We start from the raw sequence: 20,678 nt of genomic DNA on the forward strand, positions 1-20,678 counted from the left end.
GAAGGTGAGGCTGACTTTGCTGGGCTCTGAGCACAGCCCGAGCTCGAGAGCCTCCCAGGGCCCCTCGAGGAGCCGGAGAGAGGAGCAGAGGCCGTCACGGGGCCCTGTGGAGGTGGCACTCCTCGCTCCCGTGCCAGCAAGGCGGCAGAGGGCTGCTGGGTGCCGGTGGGGGCTCCCGGGCTGGGGTCTGCTCTGGGCTGGCTGTGGGAAGCGCTGGCCTGGGCGCCGAGGCGCAGAGCTGCAGCAAGAGGCAGCAGCAGCGAGTGGCTCATGCGCCCATCGCTCTGCAGCTGCAGAGGCACGGGGCAGCCGTGGTGGCAGTGCTACGCGGGGGCCTGGAGGACGGGGCCAGCGTGGAGGTGGCAGCCGAGAGCCTGCTGGCGCTGGCGAAAGTGCTGGGGCCGCTGGTGGCCAGGGCCATAGGCTCGGCCTTTGAAGAGGTCACCAGGTCCAGCCGAGCCTTCTGGGGAGCGGTGAGTGGAGCCGCTAGCTCTCGTTCGGGGCAGGAGCTGTCGTGGGGGCGCATCCCCCACGGGCAGCGCCCCGCTGGGTCCTGGCATGCGATGGCCTCACTAGCAGCCGGCCCGGCGGGCTTTTTCATTGCAGGAGGAAGAAGCCCTGCGCTGCTCAGCCTTCACCCTCTATGGCGCCCTGGCCGCCTCCGCCTCTGCCTCAGGGAGGAGGTCATTCTTCAGCAGGGAGGTGGAGGCATCGTTCCCCAGCTTGGTGCTGCACCTCGGGGACCCGGCACCGGCAGTCCGTGATGTAAGAGCCTCGAGCATGCTGCAGAGCCACGGGGAGGAGCACTGGGGCCGGGGGGGGGGCTTGGTCCTGGGGTCACTGGGGACCTGGGAAGTGCTGGGGGGCACCCGGCGGGGAGCGGGGCCAGGAGGGGGCAGGTGCCTGCCGTGGTCCCGGGCAGGCGCGCGGTGTCCCCGCGACCAGGCCGGTGCTCTCTCACAGGCGTGCAAGATGGCCCTGCACCGGTGTGCCCCATTCCTGGCATCAGAGAGGGTGCGACGTCGCGTGGCCGCCAGCACTGGGCTGAGCGCCGCCGAGCTGCAGGATGAGCTCTGCAGGCACCTGGTGAGTGAGCAAGCGAGCGAGCGAGCTCTGTGCCACAGCCATGGCCCTGCATGGCCGCCTGCCCCATGGCTCCCGCACCGCTGGGCCGCCTGGGTGGGTGCGGGGGCACAGAGGGGTGCCAGAAGCTCGAGACGATCTCCCTTGCCCCTGCGTTGCCCCAGGCCCGAGACTGCCCCGCACTGCTGGAGAGCCTCTGCCACATGGCCCAGAGCTGCTGCACGGGGAGCTGCCAGGCGCCGCAGGAGGCAGCCGTCCGCATCCTGGGTGAGAGGCAGCGCCGGGCTCCGGCGCTGCTCCGGCCGCATCCCCGGGTCGGGTCAGGGCCGGAAATGGGGAATCGGGGTTGGCATCGGGGCCGGGCCCTGACGATGACATCCCCGTGCCAGGCCTCCTGATGAATGCGGCGCCAGCCGAGAGGCCGCAGCGGCAGGACCCGGCGTCGCGGTGGGGAGGTAGGTGCCGGCGGCCGAGTGGCCACCCCGCGGGCTTGGGAGGCACCGGCAGTGCCCGCGGCAGCCGGGATGCAGGGAGGGGGCTGGCACAGACCCGGGTGCTGCCGCGGAGCGCTGGGGTGTCACGGCCGGTCGCCCATGGTGCCTTCCCGCGGCATCGGTGTCATTGCAGCTCGGCAGAGGCAGCGGTGCAGTCGGTCACCCCGTGCACGGCGGGCAGCAGCCGTGGGAACCCGGCAGCCCGGGGCAGCAGAGCTATAAAGCTGCATCCGTGCGAGCCAGCCTGAAAGGAGTCTCAATAAAGGAAGTTTTCCTCATATCTCACTGGAGCTTCCTGTGTTTCGATTTGTGCCCATTGCCTGTTGTCCTGTCACTGGGCTCCACTGAAAAGTCCAGCCCCATCCCCTTGGCACCCTCCCCTCAGATATCTGCAGGCGTTGGTAACATCCCTCTCAGGCTTTTCTCCAGGCTGAACAGGCCTGGCTCTCGCAGCCATTCCTCTTAGGAAAGGTGCTCCAGTCCCCTCATCATCTTCATAGCCCCACGCTGGACTCCCTCCAGTAGCTCCAACTCTCTCTTATCCTGGGGAGCCCAGAACGGGACACAGTACTCGAGATGAGGCCTCCCCAGGGATGAGTAGAGGGGCAGGATCACCTCCCTTGCCCTGCTGGCAACACTCTTCCTAGTGCACCCCAGGATACCACTGGCCTTCCTGGCCACAAGGGCATATTGCTGGCTAAGGGGTGAAACGAAGCTGAGGTCGACTGCTGTGGGGATCTGTGTGCAAGGGCCCTGAGGGCAGGAGACGGCAAGCACCAGGCTGAACCTCACGTCTGAGAGAGTTTCTGACACGAACATGCTTTTGGGAAGGGGGGGGGGCACCATCTTCTGGGTCCAGTCTTTATCCAGCTGTTAGGCCATGGTTTCAACGCTAATTAACCAGTTAGCTTATAGGTACTGAATCAGTACTGACGAGTGAGTCAGTATCGATCCAATATTCATAAGCTACTTGCTCAGTTAGTTCAGTTAGCCAGCAGGGATTCAACATACAGAAACTAATCAGTCAGCGTTTGCACAAGATTTTCACTACTAATTAAACAGTTAGCTTATAGGTATTGAATCCACATTGACCAGGGAGTCATTACTGATTGAATATTGATAAGCCAGTTGCTCAACACCAACCGAGTGCTCAATGAGTCACAGTGATTCAGCGTCTACTCACTAATCCGTCAGCACCTGTACAGCACTTTCAGTACTACATAACCAGTCAGTGAGTTTGGTGCCATGGACACAAGCTCATTAATCAACTGCATTGAACATTCACAAGCTCTTTGCTCATCGCAACTTCAATGTTGGTACGTTTGTCACTGCTTCATATTCATGCGCTTGGTTCAATATTCGTGCACTGGTGCAAAACCCTCACTTCAATATTTATGTGCCCGTCACTCGCTGCTTCAGTGTTCACAGAATCCCAGAACGGTTGAGGTTGGAAGGGACCTCTGGAGATCATCTAGCACAACCCCCTGCTCAGGCAGGGTCACCTAGAGTACGTTGCGCAGGATCATGTCCAGGCAGGTTTTCAATATCTCCAGTGAAGGAGAATCCACAACCTCTCTGGGCAACCTGTTCCTGTGCTCTGTCACCCTCAGAGCAAAGAAGATTTTCCTTGTGTTCAGCTGGAACATCCTGTTTCAGTTTGTGCCTGTTGCCTCTTGTCCTGTCACTGGGCTCCACTGAAAAGTCTGGCCCCATCCCCCTGACACCCTCTCTTCAGATATTTGTAGGCATTGGTAAGATCCCTCTGGGTGACCCTGCTGAGCAGGGAGGTCGGACTAGATGATCTCCACAGGTCCCTTCCAACTTTCCTGAATCTATGATTCTTTGATTCTTGTACTGGGGAGCCCAGAACTGGACACAGGGCTCCAGATGTGGCCTCACCAGGGCTGAGTAGAGGGCAGGATCACCTCTCTTGACCTGCTGGCAGTACCCCAGGATACCATCAGCCTTCCTGGCCACAAGAGCTCATTACTGGCTCAGGGATAAAATGGAACCGAGGTTGGCTGCTGCGGAGACTAAATGCAGAGGCTAAGGACCGCATTTCTGGAGCCGCCAATGGAGGCTTCATCCCTGTTTGGAAAGTACATTCACCAAGTACATTCCTGAGACCTGCATTTTTGGGGTCCAAAAGCAAGGCCAAGTCCTGTGCTTTGGGGGGCTACAAACAGAGGTACAATGAGGAGGAGGTTGTGAGAGACGGTGTCAAAAGCCCTGCTAAAGTCAAGGTACACAATGTCCACTGCTCTCCCCTCAGCTACCCAGCCAGTCATCCCACCACAGAAGGCTGTCAGATGGGTTAAGCAGGATTCCTCCTTGCTGAATCCATGCTGGCTATTCCTGATCACCTTCTTTTCCTCCACTTCCTTAGAGATGACATCCAGGAGGAGCTGTCCCATCACCTTTCCAGGGATGGAGGTGAGGCTGACTGACTTGTAGTTTCCTGAATCCTCCTTCTTGCCCTTTTGGAGACTGCAGTGACATTGGCTTTCTTCCAGTCCTCAGGCACCTCTCCCGTTCTCCATGGCCTTTCCAAGGTGGTGGAGTGTGGCCTTGCAGTGACATCCACCAGCTCCCTCAGCACTTGTGGGTGCATCCCATTGGGGCCCATGGATTTGTGGGTGTCCAGTTTGCCTAAATGATCTCTATCCTGATCTTCCTCAACCAAGGGAAAGTCTTCCTTTCTCCAGACTTTCTCCCTTGTCTCCAGGCTCTGAGATTCCTGAGAGCTGCCCTTAGCAGTAAAGACTGCATTACAGACGTAAAGGCAGCATTCAGGAACTGCCTTCTCTGTATCCTTCATCACCAGGGCCCCACACCATTCAGCAACGACCCCACATTTTCCCTTCTCTTCCTTTTGCTACTGATGCCTTGGAAGAAGCCCTTCCTGGTGTCCTTGACATCACTTGCCAGATTTAATTTCACATAGCCTTTAGCCTTCCTCGCCACATCCCTGCATACTCTGATAGACTTCCTATATTCCTCCCAAGTGGCCTGTCCCTTCTTCCACATCCTGTCTACTTCCTTCTTCTGCTGGAGTTTTGACAGGAGATCCTTCCACATCCCTGCAGGTTGCCTGCTCCCTTTGCTTGACTTTTTCCTCATAGGGACGCACTGCTCTTGAGCTTGGAGGAAGTGACACTTGAATATTAATCAGCTCTTTTGGACCTCCCTTCCTTCTAGGGCCCTGACCCATGGGATTCCTCCAAGGAGGTCCCTGAAGAGGCCAAAGCTTGCTCTCCTGAAGTCCAGAGTTGAGATCCTACTTATTGCCTGGCTTCCTTCTTGCAGGACCCTGAACTCCACCATCTCATGGTCACTGCAGCCAAGGCTGCTCCCAACCTTCACATCTCCATCCAGTTCTTCTTTTTTTGCATACTACAAAGTCCAGCAGAATACATCTCTTCCTTGACTCCTCCACCACCTGTGTCAAAAAGTTATCATCAGTGCTCTGCAGGAGCCTCTTGGACACTCTGTGCCCAGCTGTGTTGTCCTTCCAGCAGATATCAGGGTGGTTGAAATCCCCCATGAGAACCAGAACCTGTGATGGTGAGCCTACTTCCAGCTGTCTGTAGGAGGCCTCATTGACTTCCTCTTCCTGACCAGGTGGCCTGTAGCCACAAGAGCATCCCCAATATTTGGCTGCCCATAGGCTCTCAACTCGCTCATCATCCTAAACAGAACTCCTGTGGTAAAGAGCTCCTCAGCGACATGGCCAGAGCACAGAGTAAGGGTGAGCAGTTGCCTCAGATGGCCCAGGCAGCAGCAAAGATGCAACAAGTCTCCAAATCTCTTTCTCTGCCCCACAACTTATTCACACCACTGTACTCTGCAGAGACAGGCTCACCCCAACCCCTGTGAAGGGAAACACAGAAAGTCTGATCTTTTTCTCTCTTAATTAGAGCAAAGGCATATTTCACTTCCTCACAAACTGTAATCAAGGATACCAGGGTAAGATCTTGCTAGGTAAAACTCAGAAAATCCTCATCTTCAAAGATGTTCTAGGTATGCTTTTTTCCTATCCTTCCTGTTGCTGAAGTATCCCCACACAAAGACTTCATTCTACGTGAGGCCCAAGACATGAGACATCTTTCTGCTTCCTGGGCTTTGCATGTGATCAGTTGCCCAACTGACTTATCGATGACTTTTTTCAAAGCCTATATGAAAAGAGAGGGGTTTCCTAAAGGTACATATTCCCTTTCACATGCTGAGCAAGCTTGAAAAATAAGCACAGACGTGCTGCCCTGTCGGTTTTGTGCTAACCCCTCTGGGCTCAAGTTGTGTGAACCAGCAAAAGATTCAGGGGTTGTTTCTGGTTTTGTTTTCTTTAATAGAAGACAAGTCCCTCATAAATCACTGCTTCATCTTCCCAGGAAAGCTCAGATGCCCCAGTGCAGGCGGTTTGGCAAATGATGCAGCTCGCCGGTCAGTCCCTTCTATTCCCAGTGCATCCCAGGACTAAATGCCCCTTTGAGCAATGCTATGTCTCTGCCAAATGAACACCTGCAGGGCAGGGGGTGATTGATGGGGCGAGCAGGGAGAGCTTAAATTTTCTAACTGTTCCCAAAGGAGAATTTCACTGGTGGGATGGCGATGAGGTTAGGGATTGAGGGGAAAAGCAGACAGAGGAAAGGATGCAGCTCTGAGGCACTTTGAATGGGTGATAGGAGCAACAGCAATGAACCAGTGATTACAATTTTATTTTGCTCAGGTATTGCTGGATTTCTGCAGTCTGAGTCACAAAACAACACTCCACTTGGCTTTAGGAAAGGCTTATTTATTTCTGCGGAAGTTAAGGCAAAGCAGAATTCCCAAACCCATCTCAGTTCAACACATCCAAAGGTAATCAGTCCCCAAACCGTCGAATGACCCTGCGCTTATGTGAGCAGTGGCCCGGGTGGTTCCTGGGGTCTCTCTGTTGGAGCACTTGCCCCCGTACGATGAGGGGAGAGGGTCACCGCTCAGAGCCAGGGCTGAGGAGTGACGGTGAGCCTTGGAGCCTGAGGCAGGGCCACACTTGGGGCGTGGGGGGTCCCCGGCCCTGCGATGGTGGCAGCCCTCTGTGAGGCGTCAGGGCCCCTGCGGGTCACAGTGCCCCCGGGGTCCCCTTTCCCTCGGGGAGCCAGTGCTGGCTCAGTGGCTCGTGGCTCTCGTGGGAGGAGGTGCTGTTGGAGCAGCGTGTCCATCCAGGGAGTCCTGCCGCGATGGGGGTGCTGCGAGCACTCCGAGGTGGGGCCGGCGCCGTGCTCGCGCCCCGGCTGCCGGCCTGCTGCTGCAGTGACGGGCACCTGCCGGCACCGGTGTTCCTGGCGTGGGAGAGCTGGGCTCACATGCTCGGGGCTGGTGCCAAGCTGCCCAGGGTGGCTCTTCCCCAGGCTGCGGGGAGCCGGCTTTGCCAGCCTCTCCTGCTGCCCCGTGCTCCGGCCAGGAGATGTTTGCCCCGAGCCGCGGCCCATCCCCACGGCTCCTGGGGCAATGCAAACCCTCCGCTGTTTTCCTTGCAGGTTTCTTCACTGGCGTGGGTGCCCGGTCTGGCCCTGCGCGTGGTGAGAATGGTGGCAGTGTGGTCGGGGCCGTCCCTGCGGCCATCACGACCTTCGCCGCCGTGGTGATTTCTCTTCTGGACCAGTTGGAAGATGCTCAGGTGAGGCGGGGGCATCCCATGGGGCTGCACGGGTCTCGAGGGCTCCCGCGGTGCCCTGGCGTCCCTGGGGCCAGGGTGCTGGTGCCCGGTGTCTGCATGGCGGAGCTGCCATGGGGCAGCATGTGCCACGGCTGTTGTGCACGGTGTGTCCCCAGGGCGGCAGAGCAGAGGCCTACCGCCAGCTGGAGAGCGTCTTGTGGGGCGACGAGAGCGACCTGCAGAGCTCTGTCGCAGGCAGAGCCATAGCACTGGCAGCCCAGGACCTGCGCGTGGCCCAGGTGAGCTCCTTCTCACAGAGGCGACCCGGACATGGGCGCCCAGCCCAGCCAGCCCGGGCAGAGGCTTCAGCATGCGCCCGGCGGGGCTCGAGGTGGTGACTTGGAGCTGCCCAGAGAGGCAGCTGTGGGCTGTGTGCACAAGGGACAGCGGGAGCTGGGCTGTGGGTTGTGCGTCCTGCCCGGCAGCTGAGCGCAGGAGCCAGCTGGGCTGGCCATGCTGCTGCCACACGCCGGCTGCTGTCTTCTAGGACACGACGGCCGCCGTGAGGATGGCGGCGAGTGACGTCCTGGTGGCGCTGGCCCGCTGGCACCTGCATGATGTGGTGTCGGTGCTGCAGGGCCACCTCCAGGCCCTGGAGGAGATGTCGGTGGAGCTGGTCCTCCACACTCTGCACAACCTGGCCATCCGCTACGGTACGGCACATGGGGCCCTGGCTTGAGCCTCCCTGCACCAGGGCTTCCCTGGGGCTGTGGCAGCTCTCCCGTCCCCCTGCCCCGGTGCAGCCCTGTGCCAGGCTGCAGCGTCTCTAGTGACTGAGGCCTCCCACCCCTGCCCTCTCGACAGCCCTGCAGTGCGTGCCCTTTGCGGGAAAGACGCTGGCAGCCCTGCGCGGCGTGCTGAGCACAGCGGGGAGCAGCCGGATGCTGTGCGCCGTCTGTGGCGGTGAGTGCTGGCGCCACGGCAGGGCCGCGGGGAGGGGAAGGGATGGGGACAGAGGTGGGGGTCGGGAAGGGGAGGGGGTGCGTCGCCAGGCTCTCAGGGCACCACGGCTGGGCTGAGCAAGGTGTCGCGCCGGTCAGAGCCTTTGTCACCACCCCGTGTCCCTTGCTGTGCTGCAGTTGTGGAGCAGTGGTGCAGCGGGATCAGCGCATACCTCCGCCAACGGGAGAAATGCGACTTCCCTCACCTGGGGGCCGCCCAGCTCTGCGCCCCTGTTTACTCGCTTGTCTGCTACGCGGGCAGGAGCTGGCAGAGCTGCAAGGAGGAGGAGGTGAGTGCTGCTGCTCTGGCCTGAATGCTGGGGCCAGCCAGCGGGGTGGGCTTGGTGCTGGGAGGAAACACTCCCTGTGCTGGCGAGCCAGCCCATGTGGCCAGGGGTGCCGGGGAAGGGAAAGCCCCATGCGGGAAGGGCCGACTGGTGTCTGGGGCAGGCGAGCACTGGAGGGACCCGTGGCCTCGACATGGCATGTCACCCTGCCTCGCTCAACAGGGCAAGCAGGCCATGCTGAGGGCGATGGCTGTTATGATGGGTGTCCTGCTGCACGCGGAGGAGCACCACCAACATGCCTGGGAGCAGCTTCTCTGGCTGCTGCACCAATACCGAGAAGTCCAGGACCCCTCAGGGGTGACCAGGGTGAGGCATCTTGCGGGGCACGGCGCAGCCAGGGACCAAGCAGGTGCCGCGAGGCATCGGGGAGCTGCGGGGTGCCGGGAGGAGCCAAGGCCCTTCGAGCAGGAACAGGGACTGGGGGCCTGGGGCTCGCGGTGACAGCTGCCCTCTCCCTCTCCTGCTCCCATGCAGAGTCTCAGCTATTTCCTGTGGGCCGTGATGGATGTTCAGGCCCAGGTGCCCCGAGCCAAGATTCTGGCTGTCATCGCGGCTGTGCACGAGCAGGTAAGGCCTGACATCACACTGCTGCCCTGGAGCTGCTGCGCAGCCCTGCATGTGCCCAGAGCTCTGGGCTTTGGCCGTGGGTCCATGTCCAGAGCTGCCCACCAGATGAGCGCTGACAGCATGGGTGCTTTTCCATCCCTCTGCCCGCCGATGTGGCTTTCCCTGAAACGTGCCTTGTTCTCGCAGCTCTGCGATGAGATGGAGCCGCCCAGCCCAGGGCACCGAGCAGAGTTGTGCCACTGCATGGTGCTGCAGGGTGAGGAGAGAAGAACCGGCGCCGCGCCGCTGCATCCTGGCAGCTCTCTCACAGGCCTGCCTGTGTGGGAAGATGCTGGTCACTGATACTGAGCGTGATCTCTTCCCCGCAGCCCGAATTTGCCCGGAGGAGACCATCGTGTTCCTGTACTATAAGCTCAGGACCGGGAACAAGGTCGATCGCGTGGCAGCCGTGGAAATGCTGCAAGCTCTTGTCCGCTGTGACGGTCAGTAAGCCGGGCTGGAGAAACATCGTCTCCCCGGAATGCTGCCGCTTCCTCTGATGTGCAGCCTGGCCCCCTTTTCTGTCCCGCTTGTGTGGGGAAAGCTGGGGAGCCGTGTTGAGTCCCTGCGAAAATGGGGGCTCAGCCTCAGCGCCTGCCTCTCCTTGTCTCCTGCAGCCCCCGACGTGAGAGAGAAGCTGCCCCTGTTCACCAAGCTGGTGCAGTCTGTGTGCCACGACCCTGCAGCCCAGGTGAGCTGGTGGGGGCCAGGCTGGGGCAAGGGCAGTTTCCCTGGGGCTTTGGGCCCTTTGGTGCCATGGCTGCAGCCTCGCCGTGCCTGCAGGTGAGGAAGGCAGTGCTGCGTTTCCTCGGGGAGCTGCTGCACTCCAGCGCCCCGGGCTGCTCGGCGTGGGACGTGGTGGGGCACCTCTTCGGCGAGTTCAGCCGGGCCTCGGGCAGACTGGTAAGGGCAGAGCGCGGCACCGGGCCTGCATCCTGTGCCTCAAGGGCCGAGGTCGCCGTGGGGGCACCTCCCCATGGTGTGCACTGTGGGGCCTGGCAAGGGGCACTGACGGGTGTTTCCCACCTCGGTCTCACAGGCAACAGGAAAACTTTCGGTGGTGGAAGTGTGGGAAGAGAGGACTGTTCAGCGCCTCTGCGCCCACGTCCTGGGCTCACTGGACGTATCTGCCGGAGCGGTGGCCAAGGTGAGTTGTCCTCGGCCCATGCACCCCAGCTTAGCCAGAAAAGCTGGGAAGGAGCGAGGCCGAGGGGCTGGGCCGGGGCCAGAGAAGTGGCAGTGACGGGGGACCTGGGATGCAGAGGCGGCAATGGCAGCGTGCCGAACGGGCTGCTTCTTGCCCGCAGCTCCTGTGGCCGAGGCTGCTGCAGTATGTGGTGCCAGCTGAGTATACGGGCATGCTGGTCCCGCTGTGCCGCTGCCTGCGTGCCCTGGCCGAGAGAGCAGAGAGAACAGAGGGCGAGGAAGAGAAGGCGGCGCCCGAGGCCCTGAAGCCTGCAGAGCCAGGTGGGGAGCAGAAAGTCGCAGCACGCTGTGCCAGGCCGGCTGGGGGGGGGGGAGGCAGTGCATGTCCCTGCATCCCCTGCCAGCCCCCCACGCAGGAGGGCTGGGGCAGCACAGGGCAGAGCAGTGCCCATTGCTGGGCATGATGGCTGTGCCCCACGAGCCGCTTCCCTGGCTGCTGTGCCCAGCTCTCGCGGGGGTCTGGGGGCTTGTTCCTGCCATGCCAGGCCTGCTTAGCCAGCAGCCATTCAGCACGGCTGTTCAGGCCTGGTGGGGAGGCGGCGCGACCAGGGTGCTGTTCAGCCCTGCACGGGGATGTGGGACGTGGCGCGAGCTGGGCGTCTAACACAGCCTTTCCTTGTGCCTGCAGCCCCTCTGCCGGCTCCCCAAGCCCTGCTGGCTCGTCTGCTGGTGAGTACCGGGGCCCCCGGGGAAGGAGCTTCTGTGGCCGGGGTGAGGGGAGAGCCCGGAGAGATGGTGCTGCAGCTGGTGCTGGGCACCCCGGGAGGAGGAGGCAGGAGCATGGTAGAGGGTGCCTGAGCCTCCCTGCCCGTCGGGGGGCTCCGGCTGCTCCCAGGGGACGGCAGCACCCAGCCAAAGCCATCGTCTGCCTGCTGCTGGCCAGGGCAGCGCTGCCCTCCCTGCCTGCCTGCCCGCGGGGCAGCCGTGGCTCCTGGGGCAGGCACCAGTGTGTCTCTCTCTCCCACCCCGGCCTAGGTGGTGGCAGCTGTGGCTCCACACACAGGCGGTGGCCATGGAGCCGCAGCCCTGCAGCTGCTGCAGGTGCTCTGTGGCACGATCCACAGAGCCGTGGGGGCGAGCTGGGCCACAGAGATCCCCCTGCTGCTGCAGCACCTGGCAGGTAAAGTGCGGGCGGGAGGCGGAGGCTGGGGGCCAAAGGCGCAGCAGAATGCCTGCAGCTCCCCAGCCTGGCAGGCAACGGTGCCACGTTTGCCAGCACTCATCAGCCCACTGGGCTGAGGCTTTGGGGCTTCGGGCTGCAAAGCAGCTGCCCGGGCTCTGCTGCCGCATTTGCTGGAGTAACGGTGAGGGTTTTGCTTCCATGGGCTTTGCAGGAACAACCGCCGGCTTCCTGGACAGGGCCGAGTGGGACAGCCTCCTGCTGAAGGTACAGCGTCCCTGTGGGGCCCAGCTGCATGGGGCAGACAGGGGCGGGACAAGTGGTGCAGGAAGCTGGGGGCTGGGGAAGAGCCAGAGGCAGGCTGCCAGAGGGGCGGGTGGCAGACAGGCTGTCGGGAGGGGGAGCTCTGCCCCGACGGTCTCCGGGGCCGCTTGGCTGTGCCAAAGGCCCTGGCCGAGGCGGGGGGGGGGTGTTTGCTTCACCTCCCGCTGCACCCCAGTTCCTGCGAGCGTCGCTGGAGGTCATCGCCAGCGAGGCCTGGACCGTGGAGCTGAGCCGGGAGCTGAGCCGGCAGCTGGGTGGCTCTCCCCGCCTGTCCTGGGAGAAGGTCTGTGCCCTGGCGGCGGCGCGCCCCGAGGGCTGCAGCGGCAGAGCCTGGGAGGCTCAGGCCGGGGCGAGGGCTGGCGGCGGTGATCTGCCACAGCTCACCGTGGCCGGGGCCCGGCCTCTCCTCTTGCAGCGGTTCCTCTACAAGGCTCTCGGCACGGCCCTGGCAGCTTGTGGGTGTCTGCGCCACGTGCGAGAGCAGACCCTGCAACATCTGGAAGCAACCAACTTCCTGGAGCTGTGGGAGGCACAGGTGAGGTTTCTTCCTGGCGCCCTGCTTTCCCGCGAGTCCTCTGCGTGTCCCTGGAGCAGAGGGACTCTGCGTGCCCTGCTCCAGCCCTTACTCGTGTACTGTTTGCAGCCGTTTCCCTGGGGAAAGGTCCTGCCTGGCCGATGGAGCTAGCCAGGCCTGGGGGGTGGGCTTGGAGCAACTCCCCATTTCTGCTCTGTTGCAGGGAATCGTTTCGGTTGTGTCCCGCTGCGCCGAGAGCCACTTCCAGCTGGCATTGTCCTCAGTGCAGCAATTCACGGGGACCTTGAAACACCGGAAGGTAAAGGTCCGGGGTGTCACTGTGGGGAGCTGCCGGGAGGTCAGGCGCGGGGCAGCTCCTGCTGCAGGAGCGCACAGAGCCCCGGGCACAGCGGGGCTGCGGGCTGACATCTCAGCTCTTCTCCGGCGACCCGCAGCAGAGCCACGCACTGAGGAACCGCGCTGCTCGTGCGACGCTCATGGTGATCTACGGCCGGATGGCGCTGCGCGCCCCCAGGGAGCAGCTGCTCACCCACGTGGAGAGAGACATCGTGGGGAACGTCCTGCAGCTCTACCGAGAGGGCTGCCAGGTGGGTGCTCAGGGTGTGGGGCAGAGCCAGACGGGGGCCTCCTCGCCCTTCCCATGCGCTCGCCCTGCTGCCCTGGGGCAGGGACTGTGGGGTCTTTCCGGCCAGGACAGCTGCTTCCCTCCACCTGGGAGGCTTATTCCTGGGAGGGCAGAGAGGTCTCCTTGCTGGGGCACAGGTGCCGAGCTGGGGTCTGTGGGGCTCCCCAGCGTTCTCTGCAGTGTCCTCCTCCCTGTGCTGTATGTGGAGGCAGATTCCCCCCGGCCCTGCTGCTCTTTCTGCCCTCGGCAAAGCTCAAAGCCTGTTTTTCTCCCCTGGCATCAGGACGCGCAGCTGAAGCTCTCCCTGGTGCAGAGCGTAACTGAGATCAGCCTTGCCATCCAGGCTGCAGACGCCGGCCCCAGGTTCGAGCTGTGCTGCAAGCGGGAGCTTCTGCAGATGCTGCTGGTGAGTGCCCAGAGCTGGGGCTGTCACCTGGGGAGTTTTAGGCTCTGCAGTGGGGTGAGTGGGGTTTGTGGGGAGTCCTGAGGCAGGGAGCAGCCACCTCATCCTGCGGGGCCGGTGCCTGTAGGGTCTGGCAGCAGAGCCCCTGGCCGGGGCGGGCAGGAGGGCTCTCCTGTGCCCCTGCCCGCTGCCCACCTTGCACGTGTCTCCCTGTGCCTTGCAGGAGGTGATGCAGGAGGAGCCCCAGGAGTCCCCAGTGCAGCCCCGGGCCCTCATGGCTGTGGAGCAGTTGAGGTAGGGTCTATCCCGGGGCTGCGGCAGTTGCTGCGTGTTGCAGCACAGCTGGCGGCTCTGGCTGGGGCTGCAGACGTTGAATTTGGGGCTGTCGATGGGGCCAAAGGCAGTTGTCCTTTGCCTCGCTCTGGAGAGTGCAAGTGAGCCTCCTCTCAGGCTTCTCTAACTTGTTTCTCCTGGCAGCAAGCTGAAGCCCCGTCTGAGCAGGGAGGAAAAATGCAGCCTCCTGGCTCAGTGCTGCCGGGGCGTCGTGTGCCTCCGTCACCCAGAGCAGATGGAGGCGAGAGGGGAGGCGGCAGCGGCTGCTCCAGTGGCACCGGTAGGCACCGGCCCCTCTGGGCCGCCCCTCAGTGGGGCTCAGCTCCGGGCACCCCGCGCTGCAGCAGCCGCTGGCTGTGCTGGCGTTCCCATGGGGTGCCCGGCCTCAACCCCACTTTCTGGTGCCAGGGTGTGCAGGCGCCATCCCTGCGAGCGCTGGGCCAGCTCATGAGAACCCTTCTGCGGGAAGAGCCGGCCCCCATCTGCTTCGAGGACGTGGTACAGGTGAGAGTCCCCAGACGCAGCTGCGAGCGAGGGGCGCAGCACAAGCCAGTGCTGCCAGCAGTGAGACCCCGAAGTGAGGAGGTCCCTGTGGGAAAGGGGCTCCCTGCCCAGGAAGGCAGGGTGCCGGCGAGGGGTGCAGGGCAGAAGGACACCCACGGTGAGACATGTCTGCCCGTGCCAGGTCCTGCGGCACTGGCTCGCCTCAGCCGAGGAGTGCGAGCGGGAGAGGGCCCTGCAGGTGTGCGTTCAGCTGCTGGGTGCTCATGAGGAGCAACGCGAGCATGGGGTGAGCGGGGACCCCATGCACAGGGAGCTCTGCGTGGGGGGGGTGCGTGCCGGATTTCGGGTCCCCTGGGGCTGTGGGGCGGCCCCTTGTTCCCCCCCAGCTCGGCCACGGCTTGGGGGGCAGCACGGCTGGGAGAGGGCGAGCAGCCGCAGGGCTGCCGGTGACCTCTTCGCCTGCCTCTTGCTCCCACAGCGAGGCCGCGCCTGCGAGCAGTTCGGCTCCCTGGCGGGACTACTGGGGCCTCTGACCTGTGATGCCTCAGCTGCGTCCCGCTGGCGGGCAGCCACCTGCCTCGGCCACCTGCTCCAAATCGGAGGTGAGGAGAGCGGGCAGAGCGGTCCCCGCTGCTGTCTCAGGGCTGCACGTCGTCCCTACGCCAGGGACTGTCCCCCTCCACGGCCAGCCCCTCGCCTAGCTCACAAACCTGCTGTGCCACCTTGGGGGACCCTGCCTTCGCGTGGCCTTCGCTGCCCTCCCTCGGGTCCTCCCCTTGCTGCCTGCGGGGCCGCATGTTGGCTCCCCACCATGACTCCCTTCTCCTGGCTCCAGCTGAGACCACGGACGTGGCGCCGTGCACTAACGAGATCGGGTACCTGCGGGAGAGGCTCAACGCCGTCGCCCCCGACTCTCTGCTGGCCACCTCTACCAACATCGCAAAGGTAATGAGCCCCCGAAAAGTGGGCTGGGGGTCATGGTGTGTGCGCTTGCACGTGTGTGTGAGAGTGCTGCTGTCAGGGTGTGCGTTTTGCATCTGAGCCACTTGTGACGAGATCGCTTGTGTTTCTGATTTCTCCCCAGCTGGTTTGCAAGCATGTCCCCCAAGGCCAGGCTGCAGACTTCATGGACACTGTCATGGAGAGCCTGCAGTGCACCAGGCCCGTGCGCGCGTGGGCTGCTGGGCGGTGGGCACTCACCTTCCTGGGGGACTGCGGAGAGCAAATATTCCAGGAGGAGGTGGGAGAGGCATTCTTTGTGCTCACCCTTGTCTGCTTTCGGCTGTTGGCCCCCAAGGATGTGCTGAGCTGTTCTTTGTCGCCTTCCTCCTTTCAGGTACCTGAACTCGTCACCATCCTCTGCACCTGCCTGCAGAGCACCCAGCAGAGCACCCGCAGGTGCTTTGTGCTGCGAGCGATGTTCATCCTGGCCCGCTGCCACCAGGAACCGGTGATTGACAGTCTCCTCCAGAGGTGTCTGCCCATGGACAGGTCTCTGCGCTTGCCCTCCCCTCTGCTGTCACACCCAGTGTTTGGCCTCTCATGAGGTCATTGCAGGTTCCCGAGGATGCGGGCTCACGGGTGAGTGTCTGTTCCCTTGCAGCAACACAGTGGAAGTGTGGAGGAGCCTAGGGAGAAGCGCTCTGGGATACCCAATCCTGGAGCGCTTAACTGAAAAGTTAAGGGCAGCCGGAGACAGCAGCCAGGGGAGCGAGTGCTGCGCTCGGGAGCTGGGCAGCAGCCAGGCTGCCCTGGAGCCTCACACGGTACGGTCAGCTGCAGCGGCATTAGCGCTGCTTTGCACCTGCTTTCCAACCGGTGCTTTAGTGCGAGGGGGTTTTGTGCTCTTTGCGAGCACCTGTGGAGCCTCGCGGATGCTCTGCTGGGACAGTGGCAGCGTTAGTGGTGTGGGGAACTGGGACAGTTGCCAGTGCTGGGCCGCAAGGCTGTCGCTGCAGTGAGAAGCGGAGACAGTAAGAGCTGCCCCAGCCATCAGGGGGACGTGGGCAGTGGGACAAGCCCTGGTTTTACCATGCGATTGCTGGCTGAATTTTTCTGTAGATCATCCGCGCCCTCTGTGAGATGGTGTCAGTGCTGCAGAGCGAGGGGCTGGTCCAGCACCTGCTTCCTGACCTGCTTCCCAGCCTCCTGGGGCAGGTCAGTGAGACGCTGCGGGAGGAGATGGAACCGTCCCTCAGGGAGCCCGAGAGCTCCGACACGTCAGGCAGGTAAGGAGCGGCAGGGGCAGGGGGCAGGCTGGCCTGTGCCTGCGGGCTTTGCTCAGGCGATCTGTGGCTGACTGTCCCGCTGGCGCTGGGCTGCCTCTGTGGGGAGAGGGGACTGGTCACTGCAGGGCAGCACCTGGGGATATGGCCGCAGTGTGGCTGTTGCTGCCCGTAGGCCCCGTGTTGCAGCAGGGGGCCATCATGGGGCTCTGCTGATGGGCAATCTTTCCTCAGACTACTGCGCCTGGCACTTTCTTTGGGTTTTTCTGCAGGCTGTTTGTGGAGGTGCTGGAGCTGGTGCTCTCCAAGTGCCTGGAGGAGCGGTGGCTTCGGCTGCTCCGGGAGCAGGAAGCATGGGCGTCCCTGGCCGAGCCCCAGGCTCACAGCGCTGGCGTGTGTCTTCTGGCGAGGTGAGAGCCCCCAGGTGTCCTGCCCCATCACGGGGCCTGCACCTGGGGAAAGGGCTGCCGGGGGCTTCCTGTGCGCCCAGCAGTTCTGCTGAGGTGCAGAGCGGCGTCCGCGTCGCAGTGGGAGAAGCTGGGAGTCGCGGCCCGCGGCCAGCCCGCGTGCCGGTGCCTCACCAGCCTGCTGGTGCTGTGTGCACAGCGTGCTGCTCCGCGCGGAGCTTGTCCCACCGCGCCTGCTGCAGAACCTCTCCACCTGGCTGGACTCGTGCTCAGCAAACCTGCGGCTCACGGCCACAGCTTTCTTTGCTGAGGTGAGGCAGCGGTGGGGCAGGGTTTTGGGGGGGGTTCCTATGCCTGTCTCGCCTGCCTGGCATGAATCACAGCCAATGCGAGTGGCCCCGTTGCTCGATTGCAGCTGATGAAGGACCGGCTAGTGGAGGAGAGAAAGCTGCTGAAGCCCCTCTTAGAGGCTTTTGCGGCGAGGGCGCGCGACCCCGTCAGCGCCGTGCAGCAGATGGCAATGAGAGGCCTGGGCAACGCGGCAAGCGGAGCACCGGTGAAGGTGAGGCTGACTTTGCTGGGCTCTGAGCACAGCCCGAGCTCGAGAGCCTCCCAGGGCCCCTCGAGGAGCCGGAGAGAGGAGCAGAGGCCGTCACGGGGCCCTGTGGAGGTGGCACTCCTCGCTCCCGTGCCAGCAAGGCGGCAGAGGGCTGCTGGGTGCCGGTGGGGGCTCCCGGGCTGGGGTCTGCTCTGGGCTGGCTGTGGGAAGCGCTGGCCTGGGCGCCGAGGCGCAGAGCTGCAGCAAGAGGCAGCAGCAGCGAGTGGCTCATGCGCCCATCGCTCTGCAGCTGCAGAGGCACGGGGCAGCCGTGGTGGCAGTGCTACGCGGGGGCCTGGAGGACGGGGCCAGCGTGGAGGTGGCAGCCGAGAGCCTGCTGGCGCTGGCGAAAGTGCTGGGGCCGCTGGTGGCCAGGGCCATAGGCTCGGCCTTTGAAGAGGTCACCAGGTCCAGCCGAGCCTTCTGGGGAGCGGTGAGTGGAGCCGCTAGCTCTCGTTCGGGGCAGGAGCTGTCGTGGGGGCGCATCCCCCACGGGCAGCGCCCCGCTGGGTCCTGGCATGCGATGGCCTCACTAGCAGCCGGCCCGGCGGGCTTTTTCATTGCAGGAGGAAGAAGCCCTGCGCTGCTCAGCCTTCACCCTCTACGGCGCCCTGGCCGCCTCCGCCTCTGCCTCAGGGAGGAGGTCATTCTTCAGCAGGGAGGTGGAGGCATCGTTCCCCAGCTTGGTGCTGCACCTCGGGGACCCGGCACCGGCAGTCCGTGATGTAAGAGCCTCGAGCATGCTGCAGAGCCACGGGGAGGAGCACTGGGGCCGGGGGGGGGGCTTGGTCCTGGGGTCACTGGGGACCTGGGAAGTGCTGGGGGGCACCCGGCGGGGAGCGGGGCCACGAGGGGGCAGGTGCCTGCCGTGGTCCCGGGCAGGCGCGCGGTGTCCCCGCGACCAGGCCGGTGCTCTCTCACAGGCGTGCAAGATGGCCCTGCACCGGTGTGCCCCATTCCTGGCATCAGAGAGGGTGCGACGTCGCGTGGCCGCCAGCACTGGGCTGAGCGCCGCCGAGCTGCAGGATGAGCTCTGCAGGCACCTGGTGAGTGAGCAAGCGAGCGAGCGAGCTCTGTGCCACAGCCATGGCCCTGCATGGCCGCCTGCCCCATGGCTCCCGCACCGCTGGGCCGCCTGGGTGGGTGCGGGGGCACAGAGGGGTGCCAGGAGCTCGAGACGATCTCCCTTGCCCCTGCGTTGCCCCAGGCCCGAGACTGCCCCGCACTGCTGGAGAGCCTCTGCCACATGGCCCAGAGCTGCTGCACGGGGAGCTGCCAGGCGCCGCAGGAGGCAGCCGTCCGCATCCTGGGTGAGAGGCAGCGCCGGGCTCCGGCGCTGCTCCGGCCGCATCCCCGGGTCGGGTCAGGGCCGGAAATGGGGAATCGGGGTTGGCATCGGGGCCGGGCCCTGACGATGACATCCCCGTGCCAGGCCTCCTGATGAATGCGGCGCCAGCCGAGAGGCCGCAGCGGCAGGACCCGGCGTCGCGGTGGGGAGGTAGGTGCCGGCGGCCGAGTGGCCACCCCGCGGGCTTGGGAGGCACCGGCAGTGCCCGCGGCAGCCGGGATGCAGGGAGGGGGCTGGCACAGACCCGGGTGCTGCCGCGGAGCGCTGGGGTGTCACGGCCGGTCGCCCATGGTGCCTTCCCGCGGCATCGGTGTCATTGCAGCTCGGCAGAGGCAGCGGTGCAATCGGTCACCCCGTGCACGGCGGGCAGCAGCCGTGGGAACCCGGCAGCCCGGGGCAGCAGAGCTATAAAGCTGCATCCGTGCGAGCCAGCCTGAAAGGAGTCTCAATAAAGGAAGTTTTCCTCATATCTCACTGGAGCTTCCTGTGTTTCGATTTGTGCCCATTGCCTGTTGTCCTGTCACTGGGCTCCACTGAAAAGTCCAGCCCCATCCCCTTGGCACCCTCCCCTCAGATATCTGCAGGCGTTGGTAACATCCCTCTCAGGCTTTTCTCCAGGCTGAACAGGCCTGGCTCTCGCAGCCATTCCTCTTAGGAAAGGTGCTCCAGTCCCCTCATCATCTTCATAGCCCCACGCTGGACTCCCTCCAGTAGCTCCAACTCTCTCTTATCCTGGGGAGCCCAGAACGGGACACAGTACTCGAGATGAGGCCTCCCCAGGGATGAGTAGAGGGGCAGGATCACCTCCCTTGCCCTACTGGCAACACTCTTCCTAGTGCACCCCAGGATACCACTGGCCTTCCTGGCCACAAGGGCATATTGCTGGCTAAGGGGTGAAACGAAGCTGAGGTCGACTGCTGTGGGGATCTGTGTGCAAGGGCCCTGAGGGCAGGAGACGGCAAGCACCAGGCTGAACCTCACGTCTGAGAGAGTTTCTGACACGAACATGCTTTTGGGAAGGGGAGGGGGGCACCATCTTCTGGGTCCAGTCTTTATCCAGCTGTTAGGCCATGGTTTCAACGCTAATTAACCAGTTAGCTTATAGGTACTGAATCAGTACTGACGAGTGAGTCAGTATCGATCCAATATTCATAAGCTACTTGCTCAGTTAGTTCAGTTAGCCAGCAGGGATTCAACATACAGAAACTAATCAGTCAGCGTTTGCACAAGATTTTCACTACTAATTAACCAGTTAGCTTATAGGTATTGAATCCACATTGACCAGGGAGTCATTACTGATTGAATATTGATAAGCCAGTTGCTCAACACCAACCGAGTGCTCAATGAGTCACAGTGATTCAGCGTCTACTCACTAATCCGTCAGCACCTGTACAGCACTTTCAGTACTACATAACCAGTCAGTGAGTTTGGTGCCATGGACACAAGCTCATTAATCAACTGCATTGAACATTCACAAGCTCTTTGCTCATCGCAACTTCAATGTTGGTACGTTTGTCACTGCTTCATATTCATGCGCTTGGTTCAATATTCGTGCACTGGTCCAAAACCCTCACTTCAATATTTATGTGCCCGTCACTCGCTGCTTCAGTGTTCACAGAATCCCAGAACGGTTGAGGTTGGAAGGGACCTCTGGAGATCATCTAGCACAACCCCCTGCTCAGGCAGGGTCACCTAGAGTACATTGCGCAGGATCATGTCCAGGCAGGTTTTCAATATCTCCAGTGAAGGAGAATCCACAACCTCTCTGGGCAACCTGTTCCTGTGCTCTGTCACCCTCAGAGCAAAGAAGATTTTCCTTGTGTTCAGCTGGAACATCCTGTTTCAGTTTGTGCCTGTTGCCTCTTGTCCTGTCACTGGGCT

General features: G+C 62.6%; 1 protein-coding gene across 1 annotated transcript; it reads left to right on the forward strand.

The window, feature by feature from the left end:
• Positions 1–652: 652 nt before the first annotated feature.
• LOC134140131 (maestro heat-like repeat-containing protein family member 2B) lies at positions 653–16,858 on the forward strand. The gene is made up of 35 exons (XM_062574996.1): positions 653–765; positions 964–1,086; positions 1,248–1,350; positions 1,473–1,538; positions 7,097–7,236; positions 7,392–7,514; positions 7,763–7,928; positions 8,080–8,178; positions 8,355–8,461; positions 8,726–8,869; positions 9,038–9,130; positions 9,317–9,386; positions 9,499–9,612; positions 9,787–9,860; positions 9,953–10,072; positions 10,209–10,316; positions 10,477–10,636; positions 11,004–11,044; positions 11,351–11,495; positions 11,710–11,762; positions 11,995–12,354; positions 12,557–12,652; positions 12,789–12,941; positions 13,263–13,385; positions 13,606–13,676; positions 13,860–13,995; positions 14,124–14,219; positions 14,401–14,505; positions 14,698–14,821; positions 15,055–15,164; positions 15,304–15,459; positions 15,556–15,710; positions 15,823–15,985; positions 16,281–16,447; positions 16,717–16,858. The coding sequence occupies exons 2-35, from the start codon at positions 973–975 to the stop codon at positions 16,856–16,858; spliced, it is 4,197 nt and encodes a 1,398-aa protein (XP_062430980.1). The 5' UTR covers positions 653–765; positions 964–972.
• Positions 16,859–20,678: the final 3,820 nt, after the last annotated feature.

This window comes from Rhea pennata, chromosome 4, assembly GCF_028389875.1.
Source record: "Rhea pennata isolate bPtePen1 chromosome 4, bPtePen1.pri, whole genome shotgun sequence".
NCBI lineage: Eukaryota > Metazoa > Chordata > Aves > Rheiformes > Rheidae > Rhea > Rhea pennata.

Coding starts and splice junctions, on each gene's coding strand:
- LOC134140131 (XM_062574996.1), top strand. CDS start 973: ATGGCCCTGCACCGGTGTGCCCCATTCCTGGCATCAGAGAGGGTGCGA. Junction 7,929..8,079: donor CAACCTGGCCATCCGCTACG/GTACGGCACATG, acceptor CCCTCTCGACAG/CCCTGCAGTGCGTGCCCTTT. Junction 15,986..16,280: donor CTGCCCTGGAGCCTCACACG/GTACGGTCAGCT, acceptor ATTTTTCTGTAG/ATCATCCGCGCCCTCTGTGA.